Source organism: Telopea speciosissima, chromosome 11 (assembly GCF_018873765.1).
Source record: "Telopea speciosissima isolate NSW1024214 ecotype Mountain lineage chromosome 11, Tspe_v1, whole genome shotgun sequence".
NCBI lineage: Eukaryota > Viridiplantae > Streptophyta > Magnoliopsida > Proteales > Proteaceae > Telopea > Telopea speciosissima.
In genome coordinates, this window is record NC_057926.1 from 12,196,534 (window position 1) to 12,213,439 (window position 16,906).

The 16,906-nt window shown below is 37.4% G+C and overlaps 1 protein-coding gene and 1 long non-coding RNA gene across 2 annotated transcripts in view; one reads left to right on the top strand and one right to left on the bottom strand.

Annotated features, from left to right (window-relative positions):
- Positions 1-13,389, top strand: part of LOC122646753 (stromal cell-derived factor 2-like protein) — a 27,987-nt gene extending 14,598 nt beyond the window's left edge. Inside the window, exons 4-6 of the mRNA XM_043840354.1 lie at positions 12,621-12,670; positions 12,754-12,883; positions 13,014-13,389. Coding sequence (XP_043696289.1) covers positions 12,621-12,670; positions 12,754-12,883; positions 13,014-13,097 — 264 coding nt within the window. The 3' untranslated portion in view covers positions 13,098-13,389. The remainder of the gene's footprint in view (positions 1-12,620; positions 12,671-12,753; positions 12,884-13,013) is intronic.
- Positions 376-16,700, bottom strand: LOC122646755. Its single transcript, XR_006330690.1, has 3 exons — positions 16,690-16,700; positions 1,617-1,740; positions 376-387 (listed from the first exon to the last, which is right to left on the bottom strand). It is a non-coding gene; the product is annotated as an uncharacterized LOC122646755 (long non-coding RNA).
- Between the last annotated feature and the right edge of the window lie 206 nt (positions 16,701-16,906).

Below are 16,906 nucleotides of genomic sequence, written 5' to 3' on the forward strand. Positions count from 1 at the left end.
AGGTACAACCTACAAACAAAATAACTAAATAATATAAAATAATTAGGCAATTAGCTACTTCCTAGGATTCATAGTTGTTCGTTGTCTAATGGCCATACTGCTCGAAATAGGACCTCGAGCATTTCTATATTCCCCAGCTTGATGTAATATCTTGTCTTGTAAAGATGGATCAGGCACTAATCTTGAAGTGAGTTGATTAAAAGCCGTTTGTAGAGTCTGTCTCATTTGATAATCCTCAGCTTCTGAATACTGAAAAAACTTCCCAGGATTAAGAAACAATGCAGCAGCATACAATGGGCACTTCATTTGACACGCCCATCGCCGATTAACAATATTTATGACTTTCTTCCACAACCTCTCTTTATCCCCAAAATTTGTCTTCATCATCTTTTTAGCCTCTTCCATGGCAACATAGACTTCAGGCAAGGCGGGCTTCTCATCAGCATCTACAATCCTCAAAACAACAATAAGTGGTTTTGATGCTCTGATACAAGTCTTCCACACCATTCCAAAATGTAATAGCAAAGACCGTTTCAGCCACTTTCTTTCCTGCCTCTGTCTTTGCCAAATTAGAATGCTTCCATTCATCAGAAATAAATAAATGCCTCAAGTCATCCTTATGCCTTAATAAGCTCTGGAGTGTTAGAAATGAAGTTGCAAATCTAGTTACAGCAGCCCTCACCAGATCTCTCCCATTTGTTTTAACTCTCATGGCATCTAGAAGGCGTGTGTGTCTGTAGATGAATATTGTTATTTTCCTAGCCTTCACTATCTCCTTCTTGTATGCCTTCAAGTTACCAATATCTTCCAACATAAGGTCAATGCAGTGGGTTGCACAAGGAGTCCAATAGAGCCTAGTCCTCTTCTCTATCAACAATGCACCAGCTGCTTTATAATTGGAAGCATTATCTGTACAACATATTCTTCCCCAATTTCTTCTACCTTGCTATCAAGTAATTGAAACAACGTATTTGCATCTTGTACATAACTTGATGCATCAACAGAACCCATAAAATAAGTCCCCTCCAGACAGTTGACAAGGAAGTTGATCAAATGTCTTCCCTTCTTATCTGTCCACCCATCTGACATGAGTGTACATCCATACTGCTTCGAATACCCTTCATAGGTCTTTTTCATCTCTGCAGTTCTCTCCTTTGCTGACTTTAACGAAGGCACCCTCGCCTCATGATAAGTAGGGGGTCTATATCCTGACCCATACTATGCAACGGATTCAATCATCACCTCAAAACTTCTTGACTTTAGTGCATTGAATGGAATCCCACACTCATAAAGCCAATCTATAATATGATTATCAACTCTTTTTTTCTCTTCAGTTGATCTCATCCGGTTCTCTATTGTAGTTTGGTTATGACCTTTAAGCCTCCTGTCAGCAACCACTTGTTTAGGGGTCCGTCTCACATGAGCATCCATTGGGTGGCTGAATTATGACACTCTTCTTTTTCTTTGCTGCTGTCCCAGAGCTTGGAATAACTTTGGAAGAAGATTGGGACCTACCAAGACCAGATTGAGACTGTATCTGCTCAACCTCTACATATGTCTCTTCTGCTCCTCCTCCCTCATGATCATGATCATCATCATCCAATATATCTGCTAACTTCTTCTTCCTATTACGCATTAAAGCTGCATTCATCTCTTGAGCAATTGCTGCAGTTGTCTTGGTGCACTTCGCAACATCTCCATATCCACCCACCAAATGTTGCTTTATCCTTTTAATCCCACCTCTGAGATCTTTTTTGCACAGACTGCATTTGACAAGATTTTTGTCTGTAAGGTCAGGCCAATACCCATACTTCCACCTTGGGTCATTTGATTTGGCCTTCCTCTTTGGGTCTTTGAATGGATCATACCCCGCAGTACTGCCGTTATCAGCCCCACTACTAGCAATGCCAACATTACCACCCTCGCCGTTGCTATCTATTGTGTAATGAATCAATATTCAATACTTTGCAGGCTTGCAATGTGTCAACTGCCAACGGATAAAAGTAACTACAAAAAAAGGAAAAGAAAAAACATAGAAGCAAGAAGGGTAAGAAAAAAAAGGAAATCATGATTTTGATTCATCATCATGATTCTAAATCTCTGATTCATACTTTCAAAGAAAAAAATGTTGCAAAGAAAAAAAAAAGGAGAAGCAGCATCAGCATCCATTACTCTTAACATCAATTCATCATCACATCATGTCATTGCAAAGGGGGAAAAAAAAAAATAGAGAAGCAGGGAAGCTACATCAGTATCTAATATTCTAGATTTCTAGTATCTGACTATCTATTTTAGTGATTCAGGTATTCTCCATTACAAAGAGAACATCAAAACAGAGAAGAAGCAAGAGAAGAAGTGTTAGATCTGTTAGTACTTAGTACTACAGAGAAGAAGAAGAAACAGCAAGAAGCGTTAACCAATAAAAAAAAAAAGAAGCAAGCAGTTAGAGTGAGTGTTACAGTAGAAGCAAGCAGCAGCAGTTTACCAAGTTACTATAATACCATTACCAAGCCCAAAAAAAAAAAAAAAAAAAAGCAGCAGAGAAGAAGTAGCAGAACCAAATCTCTTGAGCAATTGCTGTAGTTGTTAGTACTACAGAGAAGAAGAAGAAGAAGAAGAAGAAGAAGAAGAAAGCAGCAGTCAACCAATAAAAAAGCAAAAACAGAGAAGAAACGACAGCAGCAGATAGGATGTTAGTGTGTTACAGAGAAGCAAGCAGGTAGTAGTTAACCATGTTACCAAGCCAAAAAGAAAAAAGCAACATAGAAGAAGCGCAGAAGAAGCTTAGAAGTTACGATTCTGAGACTTATAAAAAAAAAAAGCAGCAGCAGCATTACAGAGCTACAGAGAAGAAGAAGCAGAAGAAGTAAAGAAGTTACCAAGTAAAAAAAAAAAGGAGAGTTACCATTACAGACTACAGAGAAGAAGCATCGATAGAAGTTACCAAACCAAAAAAAAAAAAAAACAGAGAAGAAGTTACCGTTACAGACTACACTCTACAGAGAAGAAGAAGCATAGAAGTAGAACTATAGAAGTTGCAAAGCAATGAAGCCAAAAAAAAAAAAAGACAAGAAGTTACCGTTACAGACTACAAAGAAGAAGCATCATAGAACCATAGAAGTTACCAAGCAAAAAAAAAAAGAAGAGAAGATCAGAAGAAGTTACCGTTACAGAGAAGAAGAAGCATAGGGAGTAGAGACTTACCTTGCCGTAAAGGTAGGAGGAGGAGGAAGCTTCGCCTTTTGCATAGAGGACTCGAGAGGTAGGAGGAAACTTTGCCTTCGCCTGAGTCGAGTTGCCGTTGCCGGAGCCGGAAAGGAAGGAGGAAGGTTGCAGTGTCGCACAATCTCTTGCGTAGAGGAGTCGAGGGTTTTACTTATAATTTCTTAGAGAAGAAGTTTAAGGCTTTTAGCCTTTTACAGATTTACGTTTTAACCTTTAGGAATTTAGGGATTTTAGATTTTTAGTTGTAAAGGCTATTTATCCCATGTAGCAGCGTACGTGAGATAATTATACACCAACCAATACCAATTAAACAAAAAGAATAATATATAATTGCATGAAAAAAATCAAAAAACAAATACACACTCCATATTGGTGTCCGCCTTGCCCTCATGGCGTCTCAAGGCGTCGCTTTATCCGCCTTGGCGATGCCTAGATGGTCAAGTCAGCCGCCATTCACGAGTCTTGTTAAGCGTAGGCTCGCTTAATACATGGGTTTCTGCTTGGACGCCAAGGCGATGCCTTGACAACTATGCTCAAGCGTCACTTGGATTCCTTTAATGAAAAGTCGTTCGGACTTGTTTTCTATATTATGTGCTTTTTTGTTGCTGAAATTCAGAACCAGTTTCATGTGTCTATCAAAGTTTTGCGAAGCGATAATGCAAAAGAATATTTTTCTGCCCCATTTTCTCAGTTTATGACTGCCTGTGGTATTATACATCAGTCCTCTTGTTCAGATACCCCTCAATAAAATGGTGGTGTTGAAAGGAAAAATAAGACATTTTATGGAAGTTGCTCGGCCCTTCTTTTTGAAATGAAGGTGGCCAAGTATTTTTGGGCTGATGTTGTGTTGACCACATGCTACCTTATCAATTACACGCCTTCTTCGATTTTAAAGGGTGGTATTCCTCATTCTTTGTTATTTCCTTCTGATCCCCTATTTGTTCTTTCTGCCCATATTTTTGGGTGTATGTTTTATTCGTGATCATCGTCCAAGTTTTTCAAAATTTGGATCCTAAAGCTCTTAAATGTATCTTTCTTGGTTACTTCTGTACCTCAAAAGGATACAAGTGTTATTCTCCTACCCTGCAAAAATATTTTATTACTGCTGATGTATCTTTCTTTGAGTCCACCTCCTACCCAGCCAATTCGTTTGTTGTGTTTGACCTAGATGATGATCTCCGCATCTATGTTGTGCATTCTTCTGTTCTGCAGGCACCACCAGTTGCAGTACCAGCATCACCACCACCACCTCCACCTTTGGTTCGGCAGATTTATTTTTGTCGCCCTCGGGATGGTCCAGCAACCCCCATCTCTTCCACCTACCTCATCCTAAGATAAGTATTCCTTTTTCTAACCTTTATCTTCCTATTGCTAAGCGTAAGGGTGTTTGACATTGCACTCAATACCCCATTTTTTATTTTTGTTTCTTATTCTGGTTTATCCTCTGCTTTTCTTGCCTTTCTACTATTTCTTGTCATCTTGTTCCTAAGTCATTTGCAGAGGCATTATCTAGTCCTGGCTAGAGGACATCTATGGAGGATGAATTATTGGCTTTGGAGGAAAATCAGACTTGGAATCTTGTTCCCTTACCTCCCGGGAAATCTGCTAGTGGTTGTCGTTGGGTTTATGTGGTTAAGGTTAACCCCGATAGCTCTCTTGCTCGGTTGAAGGACCGTTTGGTTGCTACTTGCCCAAGTTTATGGTGTTGACTATCTGGATACTTTCTCTCTGGTTGCCAAACTTTCCTTGGTCCGTATTTTGATCTCTCTGGCGGCCACTCATCATTGGCCTTTGTATTAGCTTGATGTTAAGAACGCTTTTGTTCATGGTGATCTCCATGAAGAGGAGCAACCTCCAGGATTTGTTGCTTAGGAGGAGTCTAGTATGGTGTGCAAACTTAAAGTCTCTATATGGTTTGAAGCAGTCTCCTTGGGCATGGTTTGGCAGATTCACTAAAGTGGGAGTCTCAACAAAAGGTTGTTACTCGGGCATGGTTTGTCGCGGCGTAATAGTGATCATTCGATATTTTATCGACGATCTGGTGTAGGGAAGATATTCCTTATTGTTTATGTTGATGATATTGTCATCACTGGTGATGATGTTGAAGGTATTCAACGTTTAAAGATGTACTTGCAACAAAAATTTCAAACGAAGGATCTGGGAAGAGATTAATGCAAAACTGGAGTTATGGAGATCAAACTTGGAATCACGAGGCTCTAAGTTAAGCAGAACAAAGACAGAGTATATGATGTGTAATTTCAGCCAAACCAGGAGACGTGATGAAGTGGTGAAACTTGAGGAGCGAGAGCTACCACAAAGTGAATGCTTTAGATACTTGGGGTCAACCATTAACAAAGAGGGTGATATAGAGGATGATGTCTCCTACAGAATTAAAGTAAGATGGATGAAGTAGGGAGGTGCATCGGGAGTGTTATGTGACAAACGCATGCCTGTTAAGCTTAAGGGGAAATTCTACAGGACAGTTATAAGACCAACCATGACTTATGGAGTGGAATGTTGGGTAGTTAAGAAGAGAAATATAGGTATGATGGGTGTAGCGGAGATAAGGATGTTGAGGAGGATGTGTGGTAAGACCAGGAGAGAGAGAGAGTAAGGAATGATTGTATTAGAACCGAATTGGGAGTTGGACCAATCTAGGATAAACTTCGTGAGAGCCGCTTGAGGTGGTATGGTCATGTCCAACGGAGACCTATGGATGCACCGGTAAGGAAGAGTGACCAGATTCAGTTTGACGGAGCTAAAAGAGGTAGGGACAGGCTTAAGATGACTATTGGAGAAGTGGTAAGAAAGGATATGCATGTAGTAGGGTTCGATCTTAGTATGACTGCAAATAGAGTGTTTTGGAGGACAAGGACCCGTGTAGGGGAATGTTCTTGGGATGCTGCTTTGACTAATGCGTTGACTTTTTCCTTTACTTATTTTCTACTCTTCTTCCTTTCTACTCTTCTTCCTTTTACTTCTTTTTACTTCTCTTATTACTTTTACTGTCATAGCCTTAATCGGATCCATGTAGCCGACCCCATTTAGTTAGGATAAGGTTATAGTTGTTGTTGGAAGGATCTGGGAAGATTGAAGTATATTTTGGGTATTGAAGTTGCTCAATCAAGGAAAGAAATTTCGCTTTCTCGATGAAAATTTGTGTTGGATTTGCTTAAAGAAATAAGATGTTAGGATCCAAGCCGGATACTCCCATGGATCCCAATGTGAAGCTTACAGCTGAAAGTGGTGATATTCTAGATGACCCTGAGAAGTATCGGAGGTTAGTTGGAAAATTGAATTATTTGACTGTGACTCGATTTGATATAGCCTTTCCTGTCAGTGTGGTGACTTAATTTCTGTCCTCTCCTCGGACATCCCATTGGGATGCTATTGCTTACATTTTGTGATATCTCAAGAAGGCTCCAGGGCGTGGTTTAGTATATTATGATCATGGACATGGACGTATTGAAGGATTTTGTGATGTTGATTGGGCTGGGTCTTCTATTGATAGGCAATTGACTACTGGTTACTGTACTTTTGTTGGAGGGAACCTTGTATCTTAGAAGAGCAAGAAACAAATTGTTGTGGCTAGATCTAGTGCAAAGGCTGAGTATCGAGCCATGACACTTGTCATCTGTGCATTGATGTGGGTTATGCAGTTGCTGACTGAACTTGGGTTTGAAAGTGTGTCCCCTATGCAATTATGGTGTGATAACCAAGCTGCTATACATATTGCATCGAATCCAGTGTTCCATGACAGAACGAAACATAATGAGGCCGATTGCCACTTTGTTTGGGAAAAGCTACAGCAAGGAGTTATCTCTACAAGTCATGTTCGCACAGGAGAACAACTTGCAAATGTTTTTACTAAGTCTCTTGGGAATGGTAGAATTGATTATATTTGTAACAAGCTAGGCGCCGCATGATTAACATCTATGCTTCAGCTTGGGGAGTGTTAGAAGTTATCAATTAAGGGGTTTACAGCACTGTTCTCGTGAACAATAATTTTATTATTTAATGTATTTTCTTTTATGCCCTTAATAGGGTTATGTCTAATTATATATTGAATGAAGTGGGAGTCTCAACAAAAGGTTGTTACTCCCAAGTAACAGCTCTCTCTCTTCTTCTTTCTTCTCCTCTCCTCTCTTCTCTTCTTCTTCTTTATTATTTACAGGTTGAAATACTAGAAAGCAAAGAATTTGTGGACAGCCTTTTGAACCTCTTCCCTTGAGGCTCCAGATCCATAAAATTCATTAAATCTACTCCCTTGGAACATCTTGATTTGTAACTCATAATAAGCTGCACATCTCATACCCTGCGAGCCATTGATGTCAATTCACAAAGGTATTTTTCATATACCTGATAAGCAATAGAATCCTTTGATCTCGATATGGATCACCTTCAGTCTCTCCTTTTTATTTAATCTGTTTCTTTAGGATAAGAAAAAGTCACAATTTCCTATCCTTTCACGAACTTGCTCCCCTTCTCTATACCTGGAGCTGTCCTTTTCTTTTATCCTTCTTCCCTCTCCGAGTCTCCGTTTTATTCCAAGTGCTGTTGGAATGGAGGAGGAAAGAAATAGTAGGAAATTATCCCTTGTATTAAGAAATCATAGCTGGTAGTTCATTAATGTTAAGAAACTTATGTGTGCAATGAGGGCCTATGTCTTGAATAAATCGGAAACTTCAAGGTTACTTGAGAGAGAGAGAGAGAAAATTTAAAAAAACAGAGAACTTGAAAGGGAAGGAGGAGAAAGAGAGGAGGTGTAAGTATAGAGGGACGTAAGAATGGGATGTGGCTATTGAGAGGTGACTTCAAGGTTTTTGTTGGCGTTCAGAATCTGAGTCATAAGAATGGAGGTAACTTTACCAGAATCAGTATTTTTTTTTTTGGTGGATGGACAGGAATGTTTTCCTGTATTTCGAATAAATAGGTTACGTGAGAGAGGGAGGGAGAGAATGGGAGAGTTTAAAAAGGGAACTTGTAAGGGAAAGAGGAGAGAGAAAGGAGGTGTAAGCATAAGGGCTGTAAAAATGGGATGTGCCTATTGAGAGGTGACATCAAGGTTTTGTACGCTTTCAGAATTGGAGACTCATAAGAATGGAGGTAACTTTACAGGTTTTGTAGGTCTTTTGGTTTCCCAAGTATAGCGGTAGCTGGGGCAAATCCTGCTTTCTTCGCTCCGCAAATGAGAGAGAACGTAAGAGGAAAAAACACCTTCTCTCTTTGCAAGGTTTGAAAGTGGAGAACGCATAGCATTCTCTGGGCACATAGGATCAGACGTAAAGCAGTGCTTTTTGGCAGAGTTTTAAGCGGCAAGAGACTGATGGGGTTGTTGGCTGCGGAGTAGTGAGTATAACAAATTGAAGCCAAAGACGGACCAAGGTAGCTGGCCTGCCAAGCTGAGAGGTGAAAGGCCGAAGGATGGAGCGTGCAAAGTCGATCGTGCACCTGTCGTGTGACCAGTTGGTCCTAACCGATGTCTTTCGTGAAGCTCAGGTTTTGTAGGTTCCCAGAATCGGAGAGCCATAAGAATGGAGGTAACTTTATGGTTTCTTATGAATAGAGGCACATGAGAAGGATAAATTCTATTAGAAAGGGTAATAGGAAAGAACATTTTTAGGAGAGTATAATTAAGGGCAGTTTCGTCAAATGAAAAGTTTGAGTTCGTACTTATATATATAGATCATACTATTATATAAAAGCACGAATGCATGCATCATGGCAAAATTATCATTAGACAATTTTACCCTTCTTTCTTATTTAAATAGCCTCTCGCTCCTTATTTTTTGTCTTTCTTTTTATTTTGCCTAAATTGTTAGTACCCTTTTTATTTATTTATTTATTTTATACCCTTTCTTTCCTATCTTTAAATCCAACTCATATATTCTATAAGAATCTTTCCCATCCTAAATTCAACGCCTCTCTCTCATATCAATCCCTAATAAAGGAAATTTTATTAAAGACACCCTACAAACATAACTCCTAAATTTTCTCCTTCAACCTCTTGAATATCTTTCATTCATTTCCTTCAACGATCCAACCCTCTCTCTCTCTCTCTAATTAGATCGCTACATTTTGGAGTTCTATACTTTCTATCTACAATTATAGTATTTAATTCCCATTGTAGAAAAAAAATCTAAATATTTTATTGATCTTCTTAATAAAAGGAAATCCAATATTAATAAGGAATTCTAATTATAATTAAGGTTAATAAATAAAAAAGAAATATGACTCCTAAATTTATTTCATTCAACCTCTTTAATCTCATTCATTCCTTTCCTTCAATGGTTCAACCTCTCTCTCGTAAAATGGGGAGTTTTATCTACAATTATAGTATTTAACTATTTCCCAATCTAGAAAAAAAATCTTAATATTTTATTGAATCTTCTTAATGAAAGGAATTTTAATATATGATATTAATAATAAAGAAAGAATGATTAATACTTAATTATATCTTTTTTATAAAGGCATCCAATATCCACTAAAACGGAAAACATCCCTCTCTACCATCTTTGTCTGCATATTAGTTTCCACCATGTCTCCAGCCTTACTAAGGAACTACATGGTATCATCCCCTCTTGAATCAGATTCTCAAAAGTTATACATTTTGAGAGAGACGATCAAGGGAGTTCACATAGACTAATATGTGCTTATAGGAGTGATTGGAAGCCGAACTCATTGTACCAGCTTGGAGATTTTGACTTACACTGGTAGGAACAGGACCAACATGAAGGTTGTTCCTGACAGGTCATTGTTACATAATTGAAGATAATAAACTCATTAGAACTGGAACCGAAACATTTAAATCCAGCAGCAGCAGCAACTGGGATGGCATTGCAGTTGGGATCTTGCTTTTGAGGAGTGAATGATTAATTTTTTCCAATTATTTTCACGGTAGTTGGTGTATCGTTCATCACATCAAATTCTTATTTCACCACAACGTTGATGGCTTTCCAGCGTTTTGGAATTGCTTCCATACCAATTCATTTTATTGGGGCTGCATTACTTGTGAAAATTGCTGTAAGTATGATTCTGAGAAGCAATCTTTCTCTCTCTCTCTCTCTCTCTCTCTCTCTCTCTCTCTCTCTTAATTTAAGTTGAATTCTATAAACCGTTTCTTGGATAAAATGTGATGCATGCACTCCATCTCCATTGCCCCAAGGGTGCTTAGACTATGAAAGTTCAGCCTATCAATGTCCCTGCCGTACCAGTAGATGAACTGAAGGAACTGACAGAGACCTTCGGGACAAAAGCTCTAATTGAATAGGGATCATATGTTAAGAGTATATTATGAAGTTTTAAAATATGGAAAGGCTACAGCCATCAAAGAAAGAAGTTGAACCAAGTTTGTATTTTATGATATAGGGAACCCAATAGCTTACAAAGTTGGGTCTCCATCTAGCTTGTTTAATTTTGACTGTACGTTCTTCTTTGTTATGTTATAATCCTTACTACATAATTTTCTTTATGATTCCTTTGTTTTCTATTGTGCTATCCCTATAAACTCTCCTTTATTAATTTTTATAGATTATTGTCAATGATATAACATTTGAGTATCTAAATCTGTGTCGTACTGATAGAATTTGATTCTCTCTCTTTCTCTCATCATTCATGCCATTTAGAAGCATAGAAGAGAAGACTAAGTTCTTGATTGGATCAAACGTTGTTAGACTTATTTGGTTCATATATTGTGAAATTGTGCACTATTAAAATATGTAGAAAGAATAGGAGAATTATATCATTGTATTAGAACAATAAATGACCGCTTGAGGCAATCTACTGGATGCTTATGCAATACAGTTTAGGATACTTAAGTGTTCTCAGAAGGATCTTGAGGAACAACTATGTGCCTTGAATGATGCTCAACACCTAGAGATGAACATGAAGGAAATGTTTCAAAGCATAGTCTGTCTAATTTTCCTTTGTTGATCTTAAGGCACTTATTTCTTAGATTGTCTTTATTCTATAGCATTGATGAATGTACAATGTTTGCCTATGTAGGGGTTTTGAGGTTCACCTTTTGCTGTATCTTTTAGATTGTCTTTATTATACAACATTGATGAATGTACAATGTTTACATACATAGGGGTCTTGAGGTTCACGTTTTGTTGTTTCAAAATAATAGAAGTCAACCATTTTGGTCGCGCTATTAATCTCATCTATGGAATGCGTACAAACACTTATCTTCTTCTTCTTCTCTTGATCTGATTTTTTTTTGGATGAACTCTCTTAATCAAATTGAGTTGGGCTTGTACTAGCTTTTGGTTCTTATTTTCTTGATCTGAATATGGCAATGATAAATTTGTTTTAATTGAAGCTTAGAAAGAAATATGCACAAGTACGTGCTATGTTAGATACATTGAATCCGATTGATTATTGATTCAACATATATATTTTAGTAGACCTTGTTGAATAAACTGCCAAGATGCACAAATATTGATCAGTTGCTATTGTCCTGCCCCATGCTTACATGCCTTCTCTCTCTCTCTCTCTTACATATATTGATGTATAAAGGTTGAGCTCTCATGTATTTTCACAACCTTGAATTTTTATGGTACATCAAAAAAATTATCCAATCAAATGACTAATCAAATGTCTACCGAAAGAAAAATACTAATCAAATGCTAATTGAAGCTTACAATTAATCAGCATGGTCGGTTCATTACCACATATTTTATTGCTATAATTCATGATTAGATTATTACATAGGAAAAAACTTAGCGAGCATACTTGAGAGTGAGCAAATCACAACCCAATTGTTCAGTTGGGTTGAGTTTGGAGCCTTGGGCCACTCGAGCCTTGTTAACCCAGCCAATTTTATCTATTGCCTGCTCCTAAGGGTATGCATTCTATCTCTCTGACACCTAACAAATGGCCACGTGCATGTTTACTAGTGTATATATATATATATATATATATATATATATAAAATTTTGACCATCTTAACTGATGGTACCATCTATCTTCTTAAGAATGCAGCAGTCCACTTGAATCTTGAAGTTGAAGTGGTGACTTGTTTCTGTCCTTGTGGTAATTGTGTTTGAATCCCACTCCTATCTGAGCTTGTACACCATCACAAAGTACACATACAGGGGTGCCATGCATGCAGGGGGATGCCCTGCCTGTACGTTATTCTCCATTATTCTAAGGATAAATGAATTTTATCGCTTTTTTTGGAGGCCGTGGGGGGGGGGGGGGGAGGAAAGGGTCTTTAACAACTTACTGTTAAGTTGTTTTTACTGTTCATAGCATGCCCACATTTTCAAACTTGGGCCTAACAAGGAATTTTAATTTCTTTGTTCTCAAACCTCATGTCCTTTTATTATAGTTGCATAATTATAAGCTGTATTGCCATAATAATTTGCATTAAATTTTAGCTTGTTCTTGTGTAGGTGAGCTGCTTTGGAGGAGAAGATGAATCTAATACTGGGGATTATTGGAGGTGAGATCTTGATCATTCTTTCTAAATGACTTTATGAGAATACCTTGCTCATAAAGATGGCTGATGGCATAGTATCTCTACAGGCTTGAAATTGAGGGTGGTGGGAAAACATGGAAGCAAAACCAGAGGATCAGGCTTCAGCATGTGGAAACTGGTGGTTATCTACACAGTCACAACAAGAAATACCAAAGGATAGCTGGAGGTCAACAGGAGGTAAAAAAACAAAAAAAGAAACAATGTGTGGTTTCTAAAATTTTTATGAGAATCAATGCAAAATACTTTTGCTTTGGGAGGTCCTCAGTTCCTCCCCTAGAAATTTATATGCTGACATGTACCTACGCAGGTTTGTGGTGTTCGAGACAAACGGCCTGACAACGTTTGGTTGGCAGCAGAAGGGGTATATCTCCCGGTCACTGGAACCAATTAGAGTTAGTATCTCTGCTCTAATTAACACTGAAAAATCAAAACAGGACAGTATTTCTGGTTGTGGATAGTGAAAGCAATAGTTCTTTGAGCAAAAGAATCACATTTTATTGAAACGGGTAACTAGCTGTGTGACAGATTCCATCAATTAATTTTTATGTCAAGAACCCCAGTTTTGATCTCAAGGGGACTAACCACTCTGTGGAGTTCGGGCAACTTCTGCACCAATCTTTGAGTAGATTTTGTAGAATATTTGTGTCTGGTTTGTGCATCTGAATTTCTTAACTCTATACTGCGTGGGCAAGGGTTTTTTGTGGTAACGTTCCTTATTGCTCTGTCCCTGGGTTTTCTCCAACTTATGATGTAGAGCTGATATGAGTTTGATTGCTTTTTATTCCACAGCAAGCCAAAGTCCTGTTGGGGTTTGTCCGTCTCACCCAGCTAAAATGAAAATGAGGAATGATGAAAGTAATTTGGACTGTATAGCTCATCAAGAATCAACTGTTAATAAAAGGGACAATTTTTTAGATCTACTAAATAGTTTCAAATTTGTTTTACATCCACTACTTTTCTTTTTGAAAAGATTTACTCAATCCCTAAAGTTGGTTAATACTCATGATACGCAAGAATAAAATAAAAGTAAATTTCCAAAATTGTCGCAAAAATCTGTTTTACACTTTTAAACCTTTAAACCACGCAAGGAAAATAGGAGGAAAGTGGAGTGCAATTTTCTCTACTTGTTTTTTATTTTTTATTTTTATATTATTTTTCACTTGTTTTTACCGAGTTTCCTTCCACCAACTGTGAATGAGATCTCATTCATTGCACGGCGGGGGAGGGTGGGAATAGGATTTGGGAGGGTATTTTGGAACATACCAAAACCCTAGGAGGGGTTGGTAAACTATCCTCTTTTTTTTTTTTTTTTTTTAATATGTTTTTATTGGTTTTTATTCCAACAATTAAGATGTACTTCCCTATGGATTCAATGATGTAGCTTTTTTTTTTTTTTTTTTTTTTTTTTAAGGAGGGGGGGGGGGGGAAGGACAATAACCGTTTTGATTTCTACTCCTACAATTAAGGTGCATTTTCATCGGATTACACATTTTTTAAAACAATTAAAATTATTTTTGGGTAGAAAAAAATAGTTAAATGAGGTCGGGGCAATTTTTGAAGTTTCCTTATATTTTATTCTAACGTGGCATGAGTACTAACCAACTTTGGGGTTTAAGTAAATTTTTTTTTAAAATTGAAAATAGTGGATGTAAAACAAATTTGAAACCTATTTATCTTGTAATTCCCATTCTTATCTAGTGGATCTAAGTAATTTTTCCGTAATAAAATAGCTTGCTGGGTGAAGAGAAGGTTGCAATCTAGTATAAGTACTTAAGGAATTGTTTGGTTGTGTAAATCTAAAGAATTAGATTTTGATTCTGGATCACATTTCATGAAATCAGTTTTTGTGGATTCGTAACTTTGAAATTTAACTGTTTGGTTATCCTAATTCTATGTATTGATTTTTCCTGAAAAATTGTTTGGTTACCCTGAGTCTGTTAGGTGGATTCGTACTTTATCTATATGAAAAACCGTTTGGTTAACTTGAGTCTGTCAGTTGGATTTATCTTAAATCTATCTAAATAACTGTTTAGTTACCCTGAATCTGTCAAATGGATTCATCTTAAATCTACATAAAAGAATGATTAGTTGATCATGTGAAAAGGATATTGACCAAATTATTAATTATTAGTAAAAGTAATTTTGTGGTTAAAACTTGACATGTTTGAAATGCATCTTAATGTCATATAGTTGGGCACCCCCCTCCTGATTAGTAAATCAAAAAAGAGACACATCTCTCCATCTCCCAGTGGTATCAATTATTCATGGCCAAGTAAAATTAAGTCTTAAAAAAAAAAAATCGAACGCATCAAAAAGGCCACACATTGTTTTAATTGCCTCTTTTGTTGAAGTCAAGTTTTTGAACAACGTCAATGATATCTTTTTGTGATCCATATATCCCAAATAAAGAAATTGATGTGTGAGAGAGAAACAGATAATGAAACACACCACTTGAAATTATGTAGATTATTGCCATAACTAACTATGCTATGAAAAATTGAATAAAAAGGGCCTTGGTGGATTCAAACCACCATCCCTAGAACATGCTCATGTTCCAAGTGCTCTACCAATTTGAGCTAAAGACCCATCAAGTGGAGCTTAGAATTTACAAATAACCCATAGGAGAGAGAAAGGTTTATGGATTAATTAACTACAAGGAAATGGTAGGGTTGAATAGGGCTTATAAAAATAGAAGAGAATAAGAAATAAACATTACTATAATTTACAATAACCAAAAGTTATATCAATTACGCTGGGAGTTGTCTTCTAGATTGCTGGGATGTACTAATACTATCTATTATACACAAAAGCAGGCAACAACTCAGTCTTTGGAACCTCATGCTGAAATTTCTTTCACAATTGTATTTAACAAAATGAACTATATTAGTTTAGGGAAAAAGTTCTCTGTGTGGGAATGTGGCCTACGCCAGCACTCCCATGAGTCTATCTCTCTCCTATCCACGTGAAAAGATACCTCTACCCCCTTGTTTTAAGGAGGAGAGAGATAGACACATGGGAGTGCTTGCGTAGGCCACACTCCCGTACAGAAAACTGCTTCCCATTAGTTTATTACAATATCCAAAGAACCTAAGCAGTTATTTTTTTCCTCCAAAATCTAGTTTCACAATAATTACAGTACATATCCACATCAAATTTAGCACAGACTGGACAATATCAGCAGGGCAAAGGTATGGAATAGTCCTCTTTATGGTATTCAATTAAGCTCCAGCCAAAGATCACAAAATACAAGTTTATAGTTCAATTTCATATTAACTACAAGATGTAAGACTATCCTGCCGAAGATCACAAAATACAAGTTTAAAATTTAATTTCATATTTACTACAGGATGTAAGAGTAAGGCAATTGCAACTTAAGCTGCATGCAGTTTTTGAAAACCACAAGCTGCCAAAAAAAAGGAGGGGAGGGGACTTGCGAAAAAGAACATGCACTTCTTGTTCCTGGAACAACTAACTGCATACCCAGGAATCTGTCATCCAGTGAGAACTGTAATCCTTTTTTATAAAGTGCGAGACCTGAGAAAGGTGACTAAGCTAGCGAAATCAATAGGGTCACTGTCAAACGTTCCATGGCCACCCAAGAAACCCTCCCCTACAGGTCAAGCCTGTGTTACTGCTTTTTTTTGTAGAAATCAGCTTTAAGCACATTGAGTTGCTCTTTGTATAATTGTATGGCAACAAATTTGAGGTAGCTCTTTCCCATTGAGGATCGTGTACTATTAATAGGATGCTACGATGTATATGGATATACCTGATAGTATGGGATTCTTTTTTAGGCAATCAAATTGTCACATAAAAAAGAATAAATATTTATGATGAATGTGTTCTAAGGTTCAGAGCTTTCCATTATATCTACCATACAAACACTTACCCACAATCTAAATGCTTGCTCAATAGTGTCATTTAACACACTCTGTAATACGTCCTGTTGCACAAAGAATAATGCTCGAGGGAGATCCTCAAACACTTGAACTTTCAAGCTAGACTAGGCTAGGAAGAAGATTATGAAACACGAAGATTACTCTTTAGGGTTTCTTGATTTCTCTATTGATGAAGGAATACTCTCTTTTTACATGGGTGCAAAGACCCTTATTTATACAAGTTTTCTCCCTAGCCCTCTTTCTCTGATCCTCCTTTGGATTCGCCAGATGGCTTTCCTTCCCCGTAAGGTGGTCCCCCTCT